Below are 22,265 nucleotides of genomic sequence, written 5' to 3'. Positions count from 1 at the left end.
TGTGTATATATCAATCTAAATCATTATTAAAGGCTAATTTAATAATAAATTAAACAAAAAAAAAATATGTTTTTATAAATAATATATATTTATTCATAAAAAATATATATATATATAAATTTTTAATTTTATAAAATTACAAAAAAAAAAAAAATACTAAATAAAAAAAATGTCTGAAATATAAAACTTTAACTGCATCTAAAAATTTTTAGATAAGTCTATATAATTAACAACTGAAATATATTCTAAATCCGGCCTTAATAATTCTTTTATTGAAGAAAATGCTAAAAATATAATAGTAAAGCCTATAATATATAAAGTAACAGGTTTATTGGACGAAAAAATCAATTTAACTATATACTAAGCATTAACTATAAATGGTAAAATATAAAACTTAAAAAACAACGTATTATAAAAAACAATTGATACTAAAAACAGATTATTAGAAAAGAGTAATTAAACTAAATAAAATATAATTGCTTAAGCTGATTTATATAGTAATATTTTTATTGATGAAATTGAGGAACAAGTGAGATAATTAAACTAATAAGTAAATAGAAAACTAAATAAAAAATATATTTAAGAAGATGATGAAAATAATAATAAAGAAAATGAAAAATAATAACTTAGATTGAGAGTAGTGAAACTTATTTTTAATTTAAACTAATTGGGAAGGTTGATTATAAATACATATATTGCATAAATTAAAAATTTTCCTAATTATGTTTAAGGATTACCTATGGTATAAAATTTTCAATAAAAATATATATTCAGAGTCATGAATAATTTATAAGTTAAATATAACTCTTCAAAATAAACAGTCTAAGTTGTAATGGAAAATGTAAAAAAATAAGATCTTAAATAAATACTTGCTCATGTCTAAAATAAATATAAATTTAGCTTTGCATTATTTGAAAATAATAAAATTATTTTTAATTTTACAAAAGATAAAATTAATAATCTTTCGAATTTACTTAATGATATTACTTAAATTAGATACAGAATAGGATCTTAAGCTATTATTCTTTATTAAAAATCTATTTAATAAATAAAAAATAGAAGAAATTAGAAATAAATAATTTTTGAATAAAAAGAAAAATAATAGTTATGACGATATTTGTTTATATATATATTAAAATTTAACGAAAAAAAAATATATAATTCTTATATAAATTTAATATAAAAAAATATATTTTATAATAAAATATATGTTTTTATTTATTATAAAAATTAATTATTAATTTTTTTTTATAAAAAAATTATTACTAATTATATAATTAATATCTTAATGATTTTAATCAGTAAAAAATATATATATATTCTTAAAGTTTTTATATAAAATATATATTTTTAATATAAATAATTGTAATTTTATATTACAAATAATTTTTTTTTTAATTTAATTGGAAATATACGTTTTTTTAAAAATTAATAAATAAAATTATATTTCCTTTTTTAAAATTATATTCTAAAATTTATTTTTATAAAAAAATTAATATATTATATACATATATTTCAAATAATTTATTTAATAAATTACTTTACATATAAAAAATAAAACTGTATATTAATTTTAATGATAATATAATTCATTAAACATTTTATAATGTTAAAATATAAACTACACCTTCTCCCCCTCCAAAAGATAATTTATTAGAAACATTTCCATAATCAACTGCATAGATACCTTATTTCAAACCAACAACACTAGAACAAGGAACATAATTATTATTACAATCAAAAACTTTCAATTCATTAATTCCACTACTTCCTGCTAAAATAGTATCATTGTTAATTTTACTATTATATTTTTTTTTTAAAAAAAGTATATTTAAAAAATATAAATATACCTAAATTATGCGGAATAAATATAAACTTATAAATTATTTTAATTAGGGACCCATTCGATATTTTTAAACAACTTCATAGTCTTAATATCCCATAATTAAAGTTAATTATCATTTCTATAAGAACCTGATAAAATCATTCCATTTTTAAAATCTATTGAATCTCCACTACAATTAGGTCCAAAAAGTGTCTAAACGCTTTTTTTCTCTCTAATATCCCATAAATGTACACTTGAATCCCATCCTCCAGATAAGATCAGATTGGAATCATTTTATAAAAACTTTACCGAAAAAACTCTATTCGAATGTCCTGGCCAATTCCAATCTGCCGGCCCAAAATCAATCGAAACACTTTTTGTATCCTCGTCATAAACTTTTACATGAAAATCTTTTCCACCAGTAACAAACATGGAACCATCGTTGTTGTAATCTAAACACATTATACTGTTATTTTAATCAATCAATCTGTGGATTTATTTCCCTGTAGGAGCGTGCCAATGCAATATTGAACCGTCTGAATTGACAGATACGAGGACTTATTTTGTTTTGTTGTGAATAGCAGGGCGCCATCTAATGCATGTGGTGGGAGTTTAAGATGCACCTGATGAACTTTTTTTTTTTTTATAATGTTAATTTTTTTTATTTTTCTTTAAATAAAAAAATACCCTTGTAAATTATGTTCAAGCTTTCCTTTTTTTTTTTTTATAAAATTAATGTTTTTTTATTTTTTTACCTGATTATAAATTGAAAATTTTAATACTTCCATCTGAACACCCTTAGAAAATTTATTTATTATTTAAATAATATTTAGGCATTTTTTTATTTTACCAGCTGCTATAAATTAATCATCTTAATCAAATTTTACGCAAAATACTTCAGTTTCGGGATTACCGAAAAATGTTCGCATAATAAGCTTTATTTTTGAATTTGGATGATCTCCAATACTATTTTATTAAAATTAATTTATATTAAATTTAGGTTGATAACCTCAATTATCCATACACGGTGGTGGATTTATCTTTTTAAACCCGAGTATCTTCATAATTTAATATTTTAGATGGTCTTTTTTAACTATTGACGTTCATTTGTTTTTTAATAAAAACAAATATATATTTTTTTATATGAAATATATTATAATAATAATTTATATAAAATATTTTAAAAATAAAAAAATATCTATAAACATAATATTATATATTTATAATTAATTTAAAAATTATAAAATTATTTATTCTATTTTATGTTTTTATTTAATTTTGATTAATATTTATAATTGTTATTAAAAACCTATTTTTGCCATATTTATTTATATTTTTTAATAATAATGAATTCATATTCTCTTCTTATTATTTAATTTTAATTAAATATATATATATAAAATAAAAATATTATCTGCAAAAATAAATAAATAATTTTTTGAATTTTTAAAGTTAAAAAAAAAGTTTTTTTTTCTTTATAATTTACTTAAATTAATTTAATTTATTATATAAATTTTTTAATTATTTTATTAATTTTCACATATAAATGCATACATAATATTTATATTATTAAATATATGATTTTTTAACTTTTATTAATAACATTAAAATAATAAATATTAAAAAAAATGAAATTTAATAAAATAATTTTAATTATAAGTCTTTCTTTAATAATTTAAAGCACTTTTTGCTATTAATACAGAGTAAATTGTGTTACTAAATGTGAAGCAGAATGTATAAAAGATACTGCCTGTAAAGCTGGTTTGCCTTAGCTCAGATAAACTGTATTTAATTTAATAAATTCAGGAAGTTAAGAAGTAAGATCAGGAAAAGATTACGATTAAATAAGATAAATATGGGCTGATTAGGCAAAAAATTAAAGAGCTATTAGTTCAATACAAGCTACAGCATAATGTATCAGTATGTGTTATGCATAAAATCTTATTTTCATTTCTATGATTCTATTATTATGCATATTAATATGATTTATTTTAAATATAAAAAATAATAGATAAATGTTTTTTTGTTAAGTTGACAAATATACGATTATACCATTTTTATTATATTTATTTTTAGAAACAAATATTATATTTTCTTTTTATGTTACGAATATTATATAATCATTTTTTTAAATAAATTTAAAAAACAATATACTCATATTATATAAATATAATTATTATAACTTATTTAAATATTATAATAATAATTATTTACGTAAATTAAAGTATTTTTTTTTCTTTTATTATAAAAAAGAATTATTATTATTTGATTTTATTATTTGTAAATAAATTTTTGCCATGTCTTTTTTTTATTTTATTATAATAAATAATTTTTTGAATTTATATAACATTTTTAAAATGTTTAATATATTTCATTTATATTTATTTATTTTTTTAATGTTTATTTAATTTTATTAAAAATAACAAATATCAAGTATTTTTATTATATGAAATTTTAATTTTAAAGGTAAAATAAAAATTATTTTAAAAAACACAAAAGAAAAAAAGAAAAAAATAAAAGTAATAAAAAAAAATTTTCTTTTAGAAAATTAAAAATAATATTTAATTATACATTCTAATTTTAAACGATGTATTTTTTTTTAGTAAATATATAATAATTTTTATTATTCTTAAAAAAAATAAAATATATATATAAAATAATATAATATTTAAAAATACAATATATATAAAATATTTTATATATTAGATATTAGTTTAATATATAAATTAATAATATTTTTTTAGTAAAGTTATTAATGTTTATTTGTATAAACAATATACATATATAAGGATAAAACAAAATATAAATTATTATTATTTTAATAACATTAAATAACTTTTTATATATTTTCATAATTGTTTGTATAATATTAAACATTAAAGTATAAATGTATATATTAACTTTATTATTTCTGATTTCCTAAATACCATTATCTGTAGTCAATTCAAACCTATATTTAGAATACGAATTATGTAATTTAAGTCATGAAAAATATTAATTTCAATTTAAAAAATCTTAACAAGGTATTAATAGAGAGTTTTTTTTAATTTGAATTTTCTTTATACTAGTTAATTTCATTCATCGATTTTTTTTGTTTCTCTTAAGTAGAATCTGTATTAATTTATTTTATTATTAACCTATTAGATTTTTAATTTTCAGACATAATTTATTCGTTTAATTAGTTTTATATATTTTTTTCTGCTTATTAACCCATATAAAAGCTTAATAGGAAAACCTTTTTTATTTAATATAGTAATATTGATTTTAAATATTGTATAAAAAATCAGTAGTGGTTATAATTTTAAAAACTTACATCTCTTTTCTTAATTTTTTATATTTTATTAGTATTTCCTTTAGTTAAAAATCTATTTTTTTATTGTTAAAAAACTTTTTGATATTTTTAAAAATTTTGCATAATACCTTTTTTAAATTTACGATATTATATTGAATTTTTAATTTTTATTTCAACATATTTAAAGTTAATTAATAGAATATTCTGTTCTTTATTTATTTATGTTTATTAAAATATTAAATTTATATGAATTAAAAGCATAATAGAGCTTTATGACTAAGTTAAAATAATAGTATTTAAATAAAAAATTATTTTACATTTTAAGAAATACTATCTATTTTATTTAAAAAATTTGTTAAAATATTTAATAAAAAAATAAGATTTTTTTTAATTATTAAATGTCCTATTTTTTTTATTTCTAAATTAATCTATATTAAATTAAATAATATTAATTAAAAAAAATTATTATTATTAAAATATACAATTTTTTTAATATTTTGTCATAAAACAATTAATTTTTTAGTAAAAAAATATATTTTTTTATAAAATTTAAAATATTTTAAATAAATTGAATATTCTTATAAATATACAAATTATAATCTTTAATATTTAAATTAAAAATGAAAAAAAAAACTTAGTATCAAGAGTTTTGTAAAAGCCTAAAAATAAAACAAATTAAATATAATATAATATCACCTATATAATATAATTATTTGCATTTAATTTATTTTTTAAAAAACAATAACATAAATATTTAATTTTATTTAAAAAATAAAAAAAGATCTTTTGAAGATGAAGATGAAGATGATGAGAAGTTAAAAAAGATTAACATCCATAAGCATAAATCTCAAAGAATATAAATATAGAAAAATTGGATACTATAACTAAAGGTAAAAGAGCCTAAAATAATGCAATAGAAATTCAAAACAGTTAATAATTACAATCATAATAATAATAAAATGAATAAGATAATAATTAAACATAAAAGCCAGAAAAAAAACTAGCAATTAAAGAATTCTTAAATTCAAATTCTTCATCAATTTCTACTTCACAACAAAAGCCTAAAAACTTCAATAACCAAAATTTAAATTATGAATTAAATGATTAAACATAAAATTCTTAAAGAAATAATTCCAAAATAAACATTAAAAATAATATTTGTGACAAAAAATCCAATTCGACAAAGGTGGAACACAATAGAAGTAATAATGAAATAAATAATAGCTATTCTATTTAATAATAATCATATATAGATATTAAAATTATAGAAGATTTTCGTTATTAATAAGTCTTTTATTTAATAAGCTTTATTTATTATGCATTTATTTGCTAAAAATTAAAATATCTTTTACATTATTATGTAATTCTGGATTTTATTTTTAAGTTATATTTTAGTTTTAAATAAAAGAATAAAAAGCATATTTTTATGATTTTTTCTTATTATGTTAGTTTTATTTGCTTCATTTTTTTACACAATTAAGAGTAAATAATATCTCATTTTTTATTTTTTAGAATTATTTTATGTATTTATGACTTGAAAAGTTTTTCTTAAAGAATTTAATGTATTTCAAATGTAATAATTAACTCTCAAAGGCAAAGTTTTGATATTTTACTACATTTATCGGCCCTTTTTTTATTTGCGTCTTTTATAAATAACTCTATATATTATAAATAAAATAAACTTATAGAATATATAAACTTGTTTGTTTTTGTAAATTAAAAATAAACATTTTAGTTTGATTTTTTCAGCATTTGTTTATGCTTTTTGAGCTTATTTTTTATAAAAATATTTACTTAATCTTTACTTACTATAGTATAAAAAGTGACTCAGGAATAATTTTTTGAATATTTTGGTGAGTTTATTGATTTGAGTTAATTGGCCGTATTTTAAAATAATGAAAATATAAAAAAATTATTTAATTTTAGTTTTATTTATTATTTTTTGCATTTAGTTTATGGAATTTTATTTATTTTTGTACATGAATAGTTTAGATTTATTGGATTGTTTTTTTTTCTATATGAATTTTCAATTAATAAATTATTCTTTACAGCTTAATATGGTGTAAAAAATGCAATCTTAATAATTGTTATTATATATCCGGAATAATATAAATTATTCTATTTATTCTCTTATTTTATTATTTTGAGTAAAATACCTTTCTTTAAAGTAGGAATAAACCATATTTTTACTATCATTTATGATTATTCTTTAGTTTATTGTATTAATTATTTTGTTTTAGAAACCTTTTAGATAAACATTTATATTAAATTTTACATTTAATTTATTATTTTTGTTCCTGTTGTTAAAGGATTAATTTTGAGGTATTCAGAAATGCTTGAAATCGAATAAGACGAAGAACTTATACTGAAAAAATTAAACGAACATATTGAAAATAAAACAAAAGTAATATAAAAATAAGTAGAATATTCTTTTTATGATTAATTTGAAAGCTTTTTGTTTTTTGTAATTGGTTTTAAGGAACTTTTTGATATATAATATTTTATGGAATATATTTTAATTTCTGAAGGGATTTTAATATTTATTATTATCCTTATTAATATTCATCTTAATGGATTTTTAAATAAAAAAACAATTTTTATTTTAATTTCTTGGATTTGTATTTATGTTTCTTAGAAATTTTTTGATCAATATTATAATTTTGGATTTTTAAGAGTACTTTATATAGCTTCAGCACTTCCTTTTAAAATTTAAAAACTAAACGATATTATTTAATCTATAAATTAGTCACTTTATCTAATTATTTAAATCATTTTAATTTCAATAGGAGCTTATTATATAAATAATTAATAATTTATACTAACTTTAACAGTTCATTTATTAATAAGTCCAATATTAGTAGAATTTAATAAGATTTAGCTTAAGTATAATAATAAATAATAAATATGGAGTAATATAAAGAAAAAAATACAAAAGTTTTCCTTTTCTTAAACTAAAAATATTCGCAGAAATAACTTATTTTTATAAATTGGAATTACTATTTATTTTTTAATTATCTTTATTTCCAAACATATGACTTAAATGGAAGAATATACTAATATTTTAATTAAATTTATAAATATTTTTATACCAATATTAACTATAATATAAATTCTAATTTATTCATTTAATTATTAAGAATTAGTAAATATAAATTTTTTAAATTATAAATTTTATTTTTTAATAGATAATGTCTATATAAAGTATATTAATTGTAATTTGTTAATTTGTATTTCCTTAATTAGATGTAAATTATTATTTAATTTTATAATTGCCTATTTTAATAACAACATAATTTATGTTTCCAGTATTAAAATTCGGAAAATGCTTATTAAGATAACTTTTATTTTCGTTAATAATAGGATTAATATTCATTAGAATAAGCACTTATTTATTAAATGATAATTAAGCTACCATTTATAATTATTTCTAAATAATTTTTTCTTTATAAATAAATATAGAAAACATAAATTCATTTTAAGAAGAACTAATTTATTTGTTTTCATTTTATATATTTAATGGAATTATTAATTGTATATTATTATTAGATATAATTAAAACTATAGATTAGAATTAAAAATATTGGGCGAATAATAAATTTTAGAAAATATGTGAGGAGTTTTCCATTTTATGGGATGAATTTTAAAACATAAAAATTGAAGATTAAAAAAAATAATAATAAAAGCAATATTAAAATGAAAGTTAATAATTAAATTAAGATATTTAAGATTAAAAATACAAAGGAGACTATTATTATTTAAATAAAAGTTAAATTAATAAGTTTTTTTAAAAATATATAAAAAATTAAATAATAATTAAGAACTTACTTCTTTACAGTAATATAAAAAAATAAGTTTTCATCATATCTAAATTAATCAAAATGGTTATATTTATTACAAAGTACTCCTATATTGTGTTTCTTAATAATTTTTCAATGATTAAATTGAACTATATGGAGATGCAGATGCGGATTCTAATACTTTAGAAACAGGATAAAGTTATACATACAGTGATGCATATGAAGTTTAATATACTGAAGAATGCTAATTTAGTGATAAATACTAGTTTGAAATTTATTTCCCTATTACTTAGGCAGTAAAAATATATTTTATTTATTATTTTAAAATTATTTAATGTAGTTATATGCTAAAATGGCACTTGAAGCTTGGAAAAATTATTCTAAAAACCAATCAAAAATATAAAAAAATGTCTAAGAGGATAGTGTATTTAATGATCCAAATATAATTCCTATAAATTTTATAAAATGATTTTTTTTTAAAAACAAATATTTTTAATTTAATTATTTTTAACAAAAAAACTTTTTAAAGTATATGGAAAAAATAAAAAAATTAATTAAATTATTTATATATTAATTTATAAATATAAGTATAATAAAAAAATTAAATCTTATAATACTTTATACATTTTTTTTCATTATATTTAATAAAATTATGATTTTAAAATATAAATAGTATATTTTTTTATTTTAGATATTACTTTAATTTGTATATTATTATTATTAATTATTTAATTAAGATTTTTTTTTTTTTTTTTATAAATATTTATTATATTAAGTAATAAGGAAAATCTTATAAAAAATACAAATCTATTTTAAAAATAAAGTCAAAAATTATATTATATAGAGATTTAAATTTACAATACTTTTAGCCATTTCCATTTATTTCATCTTTTTTTTTAACTGTTAGTTTTTAAAATAAATATAATTTTTTTTATACTTTAAGTAAATATATCATGTATTGTAATTAAATTTCTTTAAATACAGGCAAATAATTATATAATTATATCAACTCCTATTATTTATTTCCCATATAATTTTTTTATTTAGCTATATACTTATTTTTTTCTTTAAATTTAATTTAAGAGATTAAGATAATAAAATTTTTTAGTTAAATTAATAATGGTTTTCTTTCAGTTAATATGATAGGCTTAAAATTTTAAATAATAATTCAGAAAATATTATTTTGAAATAATATTAAATCCTTTAATATTGTAATATAGAAGATTTTATTCAATAAAGTCAATTAGACTTTGAAGTTTTATAAGTGAAAAGGCTTCCGATTTTTTTGTTATTAATTTGGAGAATAGATTTTTGGTAAGCTTTTTATTTATTTTTATTTTTTGGAAAAATAAATAAAAGCTTTGATTTGAATTTTTTTTCTCTTTTATAATTAAAATATTTAAAAATGTGAAAAAAATAGATTAATTTTTAATTTTATATAATGAGTTAAATGTCAAATTGAAAATAAGTTTTTGATTATTTTATTTTTAAGATTATTCATTATTAGTTTATTAGAAATAGCATAATTTAATATTTTGAAAAATTTGATTTTTTTTACTTTTATTATTTCTTATTAATTAAAATATACTAAAGATTCTTATGAAAAAATAAGATTTTATAAATCAATATAAATTTTAAATTATTTAATAAGAAGAATAAATTAATAGCTGAAATATTTTTAAAATATTAATATATATTAAAAATTCTTATACACATTTGTGAAAGTTAAATGCATTATATGTGATTAAGTCTTGTTCCCATTAAATTTAGCAAGTTAGGATTTAAAAGCTTTACTTGGAATTTTTACGCGCTTAATTTGTAGCGATAGTAATTTTAAAGAAAATTGTAATCTAATTGATAATCAATATAATAAAAAATATTTTTAGAAATTTAAACAAGCATTTTGAATTAAAATATTTATTATTAAAATACCTAATATTACTTTTATTAATTATCATGTTTATTTGATTACTAATAATATTTAAGTTAATAATTTTGTAGAAGAAATATAAAATAATAACTAAGATTAAAAATAGTATACATTAGATGAAGGATAATTAAAAATTATAAAGTAGGCATTCCATAAATAATACTTATGAAAAATCAAAAATTTATATTAATATAAACTAAATGCATTTAAAAAATAATTAAAAAAACTTAATATTTATTTTTATACCTTATTATTTTTATATTTATTTTCAACCAAATCTTTATATATTTTTTTATAAAAAAAAATGAATATTTTAAAATCAAAATTTAATTTAGCCAAATATTTTTTCCGTAAAACAAAAGAAAAATAATTAAAACTTAATTAAAATTAATAAATTAAATTTGAAGAAGAAAATGGATAACAACTTAATTAAATAGACTTTAAAATAATATCAATGATTGATAACTAATAATTATTCGAATTTTATGAAAATAATAAACAAAGTCTTGATTTAAATAACCACTAAACTCTACTAAATAAAATAGTTAAGTTAAATCAAAAAATTGAAAATCTTAAAGACTTTAGTATGTAATTTGTTTAAATTTAAGACCACTTAAGATCAAATATAGAAAATATGGATGTTAATAATTTGTATTAATATATTCTATGTTAATATAAGTTAAGCACTTATAATTAAAAATTAATTGATGAAATATAAAAAAATATAATTAGTTTAAAAATTAAATTTAATTCTTCATAAATATTAACTATAATAAAATATTTAATTAAAGCTAAGGTTTAAACAAAATAGTTATATGAATATTTAATTTAAAGCTTATAATAAATAGTAAGTATAGATATTTATTTTTATTTATAAAATATAAAAATAGGAAGATATTAGTGTTAATGATTTAACAGGTATTTATTTTCATTTGGCGAAGGGCAAGTATTTATTTAGCAAATAATAAACGGAATTTTTTGAAAAAAAAATAATTTAAAATATTAATAACTATTAAACAAAAGAAATAACATATTTATTTATTATGTATGAAAAATACACTAAGTAAAATACAGATATTCTTAATAATTTATCTATTTAATATACAAAATAATTAATTTAGACTTAAAAAGAATTGAATTAAATTCTCATAAGTTGCAGTAACATGAATTTTTTTAATAAATAACTTTTCGATTACATAACAAATACTATAGGTTTTAATATTAATAATAAATAAGATGAAGATTCGAAAGGCTTTGACAGTATTTTTATATAAAAAATAATTTTTATTTATCAAAATAAAAAAAATAGATAATTTAACTCCAACAGATATAAGTATTATTTTTATGGCTTATTGTAAATTGAAAATAATATAAAGTGATTTATTTTAATTACTTGAATCTAAATTTTTAGAATTATTACAATAGGCAAACTCTAAAGACATAATTACATATACTATTGCTCATTCAAGCCTTTGTACATTATTGTATTTACAATTAAAAAAAAAAAAAAAAAATGCACAAAAATCTCATAAAAATATAAGGTATACTATTTAATTTAAATCTTTTATTTTTTTAATTCAAAAAAGAAATTATAATAATCATTTTTATGAGGTTACACTTCCTTTTATAAATTTTAATTTATAAAGTTATTCACCTTAATAAATAATAATTTTAATGAATTGTGCTTTTAGACCGTAAATAAAGAAAAGAACTTCTTGTAAGCTATTGATTTAAATTGCTGTTAAATCATTACCTATTTTAATAAATTAAAATTTTTAAGATAATGAATAGAAAATATAATATTTTTCGGATTATTACAATTTGGTTTCTAAATTTGCTTTAAAATTTAATTAAAAAAAGTATTTTAAAATTTTTATAAATTTATATTAATTATAATACTTGTTTAAAAGAGAAATTATTGAAGCATTTATTTAAAACTAAATTAATTTGTAATAATTTTAAGACGAATTAAATTAAAATTAAGATATTTATTATGATGAGGGTTAAGAAGATGATATACAATAATAAGAAAAGAAAGATTTAAAAATTATGTGTGATTAATAATATGAAGACGATGATTAAATAAACTTTAGAAATAACGAAAAAGAGTTAATATAAAGCATTTGAGTTTTATATATAATAAAAATATATAAAATTAAGTATTAAAATAAAATAATATAAAATAAAATAAAATAAAATATAATAATATAAAAATAAAATATGTATAAAAATATGCATAAATTTATTAAAAAAATAAATTTATAATAAAATAATATATATCTATTCTAAAAAAAATAACAATTCTTTATAAATATCTATTTTATAAAAATTTATTGATAATCAAAGTATTTATTACTTCAAAATAAAACATTTTAAGATAAAATAAAATTATATAAAAAAAAAATGTAAAAGTATCTTATTTTTGCTTTAATTGTTGTAGTATTTTTACAATCTACTGTATTTGCACGTAAAAAAAATCCAAACTAATTTATACTATTTATTATAAAATAAACTATGTCCAAAAATTTGTTGATTCTATATTATATCATTATATAAAACATATATATATATATTATTATATGAACAAATTTTATAAATTATTTTGTAAATATATTTTATTAAATATGAAGATCACGATCATGACCACGATCACAATCATGATCACGATCACGATCACGATCATGCACACGAAAATTAAAATGTAAATAATAAGCAAATTGAAGATGAATTAGATATAGATCGTTTAATATATATATATATATTATATTTATATTTAAAATTATTTTTTTACAGCTGAAGAATAAAAAAGATTGCTTTCAGATGAAGTTCAATTAAAAATTAGAACCAATTATGTCGCATGTATATTTTCATCAAGATACAGAATTGAAAGTTTTGGAAAAATGAAAATAAAGGAAATTCTTTAAAACGTAGCTAATAATTAAAAAGAATAATTTTACAATAAAATTTTGTCAGAACACATTGAAGAATGTATGACTTATGCTGAAAAAAATGAAGGTTTTGCTTCTTAAGTTAATTAATTTTTTATAAATTATTAAAATATATATATATTAAATAAAATATAGACTATAATGAAAATCAAATAAAAAGATTAGCTTATTTAATAATTAGATCCTATTTTTGAAAATATAGATATAACTAAATATGAAGAAAAAGGATATGATATATAATTCTCTAAATAATAAGAATACATTATGCATTTTGTCAAGGTAAAAACTTTATTTTTTAATTTATTAAAAAATAAAATAGAGTTTTGATGATGCTATGTCCGAAAAATAAAATGATTAAAAATAATCAAAAGAAAAAGAATAAGAATTAAGTGAAGAAGAGATAGAACAGAAGCTTTAATAATAAGCTGAATAACTAGAAGAATAATTCAAAAAATAATTTGGTTAAAAAGATCCTACTCTTAATGAAATAAAACTTACTACTTCAGCTAAAGTTGTATACGTTTTATTACTTTTGGGAATAGTAGCTTTTCTTATTAAATTCTGTAATTAATATATTTTTATTTTTTGAAATTAATATTTTTTTTTTATAGTATTTTCAAAAGTTGATAATAAAAAAGAAGAATAAGAAATTAAATAGTTTTAGAAAAAAAAATTAAATAAAAAAAAAGATTAATGATTAAAATAAAAAAATATATAATGAATTAATATTTAAGTTTTTTGTAATATTTTATTTCTAAAATAAATTATTAAAAGCTTTTTATTATAATTTTTAAATATATTAAAAAATTACATAAACTTTATTTAAATTTTACTATTTATATCTAATACTATTTGATTTTTATTAAAAATTATTATTTAATATTTTATGTATTACATTATCTTATTTTTTTTTATTTTGTGTTGATTGAGTTTTTGAAAAAAAATTGCAAAAAAATAATAAACATAAGGGTCAAAGTATTATTTTATGATTATTAATAATGATACTTTTTTGTTTTAGATAAATTTTTAATTAAAAAAATTTAAAAATAATTGCTAATTAGAAAAAAAACATAATGTCATCTAACTAATATTTATTGGAATCCCAACAAAAGTAGATATAAAATCTTCTTTTATTATCAAAAAAGTTAGAAGATTTACCTAAAAAGTTAAACTATTTTGAATTAGTAATTAAAAATATACAAAAAAAATATATTTTTTTATTAAATTAGCAAAAAGTTAATTCTGTTTTATATTTGCCAGCAAAAATATATCACACAAATGAAGTACTTAATTATATAATTTAATTTTTTATTTAATTAATTTTTTTTTTTAAGATTTTAGTTTCTTTAGGGGCTGATTATTTTGTACAAACATCAAGTTTTTAAGCCAAATAAATAATTGATCGAAGAATATAATGTAAAAAAGGAAATATTTATTTTTTTATTAAAAAAGAAATAGTACTAGAGAATTCATTAAAAGAAATACAAAAAAAGACATAATAATAAGAAGAAAAAGATTATAATACAATTGAAATAAGAGAGCCTGTAAATCTAATTAATAAAAATGAGAGTCTAAAAGTAGAAAATCAGCAAAATAAAGCGACTGATAAAAAGCATCAACCTTTAAAGTTTATAGAATTTGATGAAAAAAAATTTAAAGATGTAAAATTACCTACTTATTTGGAAATATATTTGATTAATTATAGTCTGAAAATTATACTTAAGATGAATAAAATATTGACAATAAAATAATAATGAAGAAGATTCAGAAAAAAATATATAAATTTATGAAAAAGGTGAATAATAAAACAAAGTAATCGAAAATAATTAATAAGAATAATAATATATTTAAGTTATATAAGATCAAGAAAAAAATATATAATAATAAGAAAAAAAAAAAAAAGTTGTAATAATAATAAATTAAAAAAAATCATATATTTTATTTTATTTATAGACTTTTGCAGAAGATAAAATCAAATATAAGAAATAGAAAAAAATAAAATAATTTCAGATACTGATATTTATATAAAATAAAAATATGAAAAATTAATGAATAGAGTAAAAGAATTAGAAGAAGATGACAATCAAAAAGAAAAAAATGAAAGAAAAAAGAAATATAGGATATTTTATAAAAGGTTAAACCTGACCATAATTAAAAACAAAACGAATAATAACCGCAAAAATTATCAAAATTTAAATAATAAATGATAAATTAAAAATGAAATTGAAAAAATTTATATTTATTTTAGTATTTATAAAAATATTAAAAAATTGTTATATTTATAATTAAAATTTATATTTATATGAATGTAATGAATACATAATATAATAATTTTTATGAAATAATTTTTGAGTTGATAAATATTTATAATTTAATTAAATAACAAAATTAAAATATTTTAATAAATAGTATTTTTTTGTTTAATGAAATAATTTAGTAAAAAAATTAAAATGTTTGTTAAATAAAAATTTAATTATTTAAAGTATTATAATAATAATTAATAATATTTTTAAGATATTATAATAAAATTAAAAATTATTAGTATTATTATAATAATTATTTTTAATATTAATAAATATAAATAATAATTTTTTTTTTTTTTTTATTATTATTATTATTATTATTATTATTATTATTATTATTATTATTTTTTTATATATATATTCTTTTTAATTTTTATATAATTTTTTCTATAATTTTTTAATTTACTCTCAATTTATTATTTTTATTTTATTATTATTTTATATTATAATAAATTTTATATATAATTTATATTATATTTATATTTATATAATTTTATTTATTTCTCAATTTATATTTTTTATATTAAATATTATTTTTTATTTCATTTATATTTTTTTGTTTTTTTTTATTATTCAAATAATGTTTAAATATAATAAAATATTATATTATATTTTGATAGTTTTTTCGTTACATACAATTTTTATATGTATTATAATTAAGATTAAATTAGATAATTCTATTATAATCAATTATTTTTTAATATAATAAAAATCATTTTTTAAAACAAATTCGAAATATAATTATAGAGTAAAATTAATTAAATTAAAATAAAAAAAAATAATTACTTATTTTTACTTGCTTAGAACACATATATATTAATAATAGAAATATATTTCATAAAAAAAATTTGATGAATAAATAAAAATTAAAAAAGCTAAAAGATAAAATCGGATAGATTTACATAAAAACATAAAAATTACTATATATAGCAGGAGAAACTTTATAGGGAGAAATATATTTAAACCTTCGAGAAAACTTTCCCTCAAAAAAGATAAATTTAAAAATAAAAGGTTACGAATATGTAGATTGGAATGAATAGAGATAAAACGCATTAACAAATGATAACAATAATTTTATTAACAATACATAGCAATCATATAAAGGAAAAAAAATATTTTATTGTCATTGCTTTGATATATATAAAACGTCACTCAATCACATATAATTTGGTTAATACATATTTCCTTTTCAATTTAACCTTTATAATCATTTACCTAGCAGCTTTGATGAAAAAAACTAATAAAATAGTATAAAGTATTAAGCTTAAATAAAATACAAAGTAAAAGCAGAAATAATATCATATAAAAAAGATTAAAAAAAATTAAAAGATACATAATTATTTTTTGTTCAAGAATTACATTTAAATTAAGTTAAATATTAATAATTTATTCAAGAAAATATTAAAACGAATACTTTTTGCTGTATATAATAAGGAGAATGTAAAATTAAATTTCATTTAGATAAAAATTCTTATTTTTATAATGACATAGTTAATATTTAAATTGAAATTAATAATTCTAATTGCAATATAAACTTGAATTGCTTAGAATTGACTTTGAATAAAATAATTAAACTATAGTCACATAAGGGTTATGAAGTATCTGTTTCTAAAATAATTAATAAATAATAAATTGAAGGATGTCTAGCACATTCAATATGTTCAAATGAGAACTAAAGACAAATTAATGTTTAATTAGAAGAAATAAAATGCCCTTCAACTCAAGGTTAATTAATTAATTGCGATTATTTTCTTAAAATTAAACTTTTTTTCAGTAAGTTTAGTTTTTTTATAAATAAACCAATAATTAAAATTCCTATTTATATTATTTAAAATTCTAATTTAAATAAAAACTAAGATGTTTAAAACCCTTTATTATGCAATCCAAGAACATATGAAATTAAAAACGTTTTATTTACGAACGATTTTTTATATAATAACTAAATTTAGGCTAAACATTAAACAAATTTTTAAAAATCTGAAATCGAACAACTTCTAATTAATAAAAATAATTACAATTTTAGCATAAGTAATTAATGATGTTTTCAAAAAAAAATCTATTTAGTGAATATAAAAAGTTAATCAATTAAATTTATTAAATATTAAATGAAATAAGAATAAACTTAAATATATTTTAATTTTTGATACTTTTATATTCATTTAATTAGAAAAAAAAAATTATAATTAATAATATAATTATTAATAATAAATAAGTTAAAAATATTTTAATTTATATATATAAATATATAAATATTAATATATATATATATATATATATATATATATATTTTTATATATTTTTATATATTTTTATTTATTTTTATATATTTATAATTTTATGTAAAATATTATAATTTGAAATCAATTATATAAATTATTTAATTATTATTTAAATTTTAATTATATTTCTATTTTAAGATTATTTATATTTGTATAATTTTTAGATAAAATTTTGAATATGATTTTAAAAAATAGAAAATATATATTATATAATTAAAATAAATAAATTTATTAATCATAATTAAGAAATTTTCATTATTTATTCTGAATTTAGAAAAATAATTAATTAATAAATATAAATATATTTATAAAATTAATTTATCAATTAAAAATAAAAAATGTTATTTTAGTATAAAAATTAATATTTTTATAAAAAAAAAAATTAAATTAAATTCAAAAATAAAATAAAATATATATCTATTTTATTTTTTTAAAATAATTATTTATTTTTAAATGAACCGATTTTCCTAATTTAAAATTATGCACACACGTTTTTAATCCACATAAACTAAAAATCTAAAATTCAGAAGTTTCATTTGTAGGAATCCTCTTATTTAAAAACTTTAAATGAGATTTTCTTAAATAAACTCTCCTTTAAATGAACAAGCATAGCAACAGATTAATTAAAATTTTTCAAGTGAAAGTCTTGAATAGAAATATCAGCCTTTAATATATTTCAAAATAATCGAAAGCATAATTTTTAAATGCTTCCATAAATGGGCAAACTAATTACAAATACCTAAGTAAGTAATACTTTAGAAAGAAATGGCTTTAAAATCTACTTTGTCATCAAGAATTTACGGCGATATAGATGTAACATTTAACTAATATTTAGAAAAGTTTATTTTTAAATGGAACGATACAAACAAGAATATGCAAAAATACTTTGAGGATAGATACTCTTATAATAGATTAACAATGCATCCTACAGAAGGTAAAAATAAAATAAATTAAAATAAAATAAAATAGGAAGATCAATCGAATCTATAAAACTATAATATTATTTAGAAGAAAGTTCTTTTTTATTTATGAAAGCTGCAAAATTAAACAAAAAAAGAATGGCGAACTCATATGATTGTATTGAATTAAGATTCACAGCCAAAGAATCTGGTGTAAATATGGATGAATTCCCTACTTTAGAATAAATGATGAGTTCTTTTGATAATTTTTAAAAAAGCTTTGAAAAATTAGTAGATCATATTATAAGTAAATTTATTCATACTCCTTTAGGACATCCAAAAAAGATGAAAAAAGACGAAGAAATAGATCTTTTGATATTCTGGGGGAAATAATTGAGGAAAAAAAAAGCATATATAAGAAATAGAATCAATAATAAAATTAATACCTATCCTTTATTAAAACCAAGCTTTTTGGATGATACTACATGGGCAGGAGATCGTGATGGAAAAAAAGAAATCGATGCTTTTCATTATTGTAAATTCGAATTAGAGTCTCAAAAAGCTTTTTTTAATAAACTTTTGACAAAATTAGACAGTATTAAATAAAGTTTACTTTATCATAAAAAAAATCCATTACAAGTAGATGAAGCGATGAATTTAATTTAAAGTTATTATAACTAAAATTTAACTGATAATCCACATATTTTTTCTTATCAAGAATCCTTAAAAATTGAAGCTAATATAATTTAAAGACTCTAAGAAATAGGAACAAGTGGGGATAGAGATCTTTCAAGAGAATTAATGAATATAATATATTTTATAGAAGGTGCAAATTTGAAAATATTTAAAATAGGATTTACATCTAGAGAAGAGCCAATTAATGTGCATTAAGCAATTTAAAATCTGATTGAAATATATGCTTAAAAAAAAAAACTAAATGATTAAGAATATGACCAAGTTTTAGATGAGTTTATAAAAAATCCTCAAAAAGTATTATAAAAACTATCTTAAATTCAAAACTTTTAAGATCAATTATTAGAAGATACTGTAAGGTAATTATGTTGCTAAATAGCTTCTAAAAGATTTCATTTTTAACATGAACACATAATATCCTGCTTTGATAATAAAATAAATACATATAAAGAAACAATTGCTATTGATAAGTTAGCTGAATAATTTTCGAATTTCCATTAATATTTTCCCTTTATAAAAACAGCATTCCATAATGAAAAAATTGACTTTTATTAAACTGTTTTTAGCCCAAACGGACTTGAAGACATAAAAAACTCCAAAACATTCATTAGTACACTGCCCGAGAGTATAAATGAAGTCAGAGGCCTTTATTAATTTTACGAAAAAGCTTTACAAAACGACATTATATCCTAATATATAAAAAGCTTAGGAGAAATAAGAATAACGATATCTAAAAGTGACGGTTCTGAATCTATGGGATCTTATTTGGAGCCTTATTTGAGCACTAATAATATAGTTTTATTAGATAAATTATGTAAAGTGCATAATTTGGGATTTAAAGTACTTTATGGATTAGGGGCTAATGATTTGGAAAGACTGGCTTATCATGATAGTGAAAGTATCAAGCCTGCTTAGACCCTTTAAGGAGGTAATATTCCCAATTTTGTAAATTATAAAAGAATTGTTAAAACACTTTTAAGACCAAAAATTGACTACAATAAGGATTTATTGGAAGAATATTTAACTAATGGAAAAAATAAAGAGTTTATCTAAAATTTCACTAATTATATGCATAAATAGCACTTAAAGAATTATTTTGGAATTCATGCTTAGTATTAAGATTTTAAGTATTACTCAGGAAGAACCTTGTTTAGAGGGCCAATTGTTATGGATATTCAAGGAATTATGGGAAGAGCTAGTGCTAGAGGAGAAACGAGGGTAGGAGATATAAAAATAGTTTAAACAACGTAAAATTCACCTAAAGATTTCAAAGATTTAGATAGGAAATTAAGAAGAATAGGGGAAGTGAATACAAATAGAATAGTAGCTATGGTGCCTTTTTTATTCGAAAACTATATAAATGATGTTTGCTAAATATTTGATAGTGAATAGATAAAGGAATTACATGAAATTCCTATTTTTAGAGATAGTTTATTTAATGCTTTACATGGAGTGGCTTTTTCAGATCCGGAAGTGTGTTTATTACATAATGGCATGTGGGGTAAAAATATGCTAAAGAATAATTAAATAGCCATTCTTGCGAATTATTTTGAATAAAAGTATGAGGAATAGTTAGAAAAGAAAAATTTCTTAACGAATTAGGATCCAGAAACATTAAGAAAATTACATGTTTCTTATTTTCTTTTTAGATTTAAAAAAGTTATTAGAAATGTCATGAATGTAATTCTTATAGATTCTGAGGAAAATACAAAAAAATTAATTAATAATATTTGTGTGGAAATAGAGGATATTCCTTATAATTAAACCGGTGATTTGCTATAATTAGTATCAGATGCGTGTTTAATTGCAGCTGAAGATAAAAATATAGACAGTAATATGAGTACAAGGTTAAGAGTCATGGCTAATGCATTGACAATCAAAGAAATTGCATGCAAAATAAGGAAGTATTTAACAATTTAAATCAATTAAAGTCTTATCGATTGTGATTATAATAAATATAAGATGTTAACAGAACATTATGCAGTATTAGTTAGAGGATCAGGTAATCCTTTTGGAAAAGGAGGAAGGCATGATAGTGATTTGAAAGAGTATTATGCTAAATAAATACCTCCATAAGATAAAAGATATGTTAATTCTTTGATTTTAAAATATGAGGAAATTAAATCTTAAGTACATGAGGAATCTAATGATAATAATGTTAATTAATTATTATTAGAATCTATGCAGTATTACTTTTAGAAAAAAAATAATAATTGAAACAAGCAAATAATATTATATATTTAATTTTTTTAAAATCTATTTTAAATATTTTTTTTTATATGAATGCAAATTTAATATA

The 22,265-nt window shown here is 16.6% G+C and overlaps 3 protein-coding genes across 3 annotated transcripts, besides 31 other annotated features; 1 reads left to right on the top strand and 2 right to left on the bottom strand. All coding sequences in view use genetic code 6, as the record gives it.

Annotated features, from left to right (window-relative positions):
• Positions 1–58: 58 nt before the first annotated feature.
• Positions 59–110: a microsatellite.
• A 22-nt stretch (positions 111–132) lies between these two features.
• Positions 133–171: a microsatellite.
• A 78-nt stretch (positions 172–249) lies between these two features.
• Positions 250–1,050, bottom strand: IMG5_079490 (hypothetical protein). The gene has a single exon (XM_004036459.1). It carries the CDS (start codon positions 699–701, stop codon positions 345–347), a length of 357 nt encoding a protein of 118 aa, XP_004036507.1. The 5' UTR covers positions 702–1,050; the 3' UTR covers positions 250–344.
• Positions 1,051–1,211: 161 nt separating this feature from the next.
• Positions 1,212–1,271: a microsatellite.
• Positions 1,213–1,265: a microsatellite.
• Positions 1,272–1,463: 192 nt separating the features above from the next.
• Positions 1,464–2,940, bottom strand: IMG5_079480 (WD repeat protein). Its single transcript, XM_004036458.1, has 6 exons — positions 2,835–2,940; positions 2,676–2,791; positions 2,581–2,622; positions 2,513–2,537; positions 1,851–2,456; positions 1,464–1,800 (listed from the first exon to the last, which is right to left on the bottom strand). The coding sequence occupies exons 1-6, from the start codon at positions 2,930–2,932 to the stop codon at positions 1,590–1,592; spliced, it is 1,098 nt and encodes a 365-aa protein (XP_004036506.1). The 5' UTR covers positions 2,933–2,940; the 3' UTR covers positions 1,464–1,589.
• A 380-nt stretch (positions 2,941–3,320) lies between these two features.
• Positions 3,321–3,362: a microsatellite.
• Positions 3,363–3,983: 621 nt separating this feature from the next.
• Positions 3,984–4,038: a microsatellite.
• Positions 4,039–4,310: 272 nt separating this feature from the next.
• Positions 4,311–4,358: a microsatellite.
• A 101-nt stretch (positions 4,359–4,459) lies between these two features.
• Positions 4,460–4,516: a microsatellite.
• A 665-nt stretch (positions 4,517–5,181) lies between these two features.
• Positions 5,182–5,233: a microsatellite.
• Positions 5,234–5,609: 376 nt separating this feature from the next.
• Positions 5,610–5,665: a microsatellite.
• Positions 5,666–6,398: 733 nt separating this feature from the next.
• Positions 6,399–6,445: a microsatellite.
• A 1,815-nt stretch (positions 6,446–8,260) lies between these two features.
• Positions 8,261–8,290: a microsatellite.
• Positions 8,291–12,991: 4,701 nt separating this feature from the next.
• Positions 12,992–13,066: a microsatellite.
• Positions 13,008–13,065: a microsatellite.
• Positions 13,029–13,078: a microsatellite.
• A 2-nt stretch (positions 13,079–13,080) lies between these two features.
• Positions 13,081–13,117: a microsatellite.
• A 314-nt stretch (positions 13,118–13,431) lies between these two features.
• Positions 13,432–13,470: a microsatellite.
• Positions 13,471–13,473: 3 nt separating this feature from the next.
• Positions 13,474–13,526: a microsatellite.
• A 937-nt stretch (positions 13,527–14,463) lies between these two features.
• Positions 14,464–14,518: a microsatellite.
• A 1,745-nt stretch (positions 14,519–16,263) lies between these two features.
• Positions 16,264–16,351: a microsatellite.
• Positions 16,274–16,351: a microsatellite.
• A 43-nt stretch (positions 16,352–16,394) lies between these two features.
• Positions 16,395–16,441: a microsatellite.
• Positions 16,442–16,602: 161 nt separating this feature from the next.
• Positions 16,603–16,653: a microsatellite.
• Positions 16,654–18,274: 1,621 nt separating this feature from the next.
• Positions 18,275–18,318: a microsatellite.
• Positions 18,315–18,431: a microsatellite.
• Positions 18,324–18,424: a microsatellite.
• Positions 18,326–18,402: a microsatellite.
• Positions 18,356–18,424: a microsatellite.
• Positions 18,432–18,471: 40 nt separating the features above from the next.
• Positions 18,472–18,525: a microsatellite.
• A 37-nt stretch (positions 18,526–18,562) lies between these two features.
• Positions 18,563–18,619: a microsatellite.
• Positions 18,620–18,866: 247 nt separating this feature from the next.
• Positions 18,867–21,275, top strand: IMG5_079470 (hypothetical protein; the record flags this gene model as incomplete). The annotated part of the gene is made up of 5 exons (XM_004036457.1): positions 18,867–19,308; positions 19,344–19,868; positions 20,301–20,325; positions 20,671–21,184; positions 21,246–21,275. The coding sequence occupies exons 1-5, from the start codon at positions 18,942–18,944 to the stop codon at positions 21,273–21,275; spliced, it is 1,461 nt and encodes a 486-aa protein (XP_004036505.1). The 5' UTR covers positions 18,867–18,941.
• Positions 19,312–19,342: a microsatellite.
• Positions 21,276–22,265: the final 990 nt, after the last annotated feature.

Source organism: Ichthyophthirius multifiliis, assembly GCF_000220395.1.
Source record: "Ichthyophthirius multifiliis unplaced genomic scaffold scaff_1120509250518, whole genome shotgun sequence".
Classification (NCBI taxonomy): Eukaryota; Ciliophora; class Oligohymenophorea; order Hymenostomatida; genus Ichthyophthirius; species Ichthyophthirius multifiliis.
This window is presented reverse-complemented; position numbering and strand designations above follow the sequence as displayed.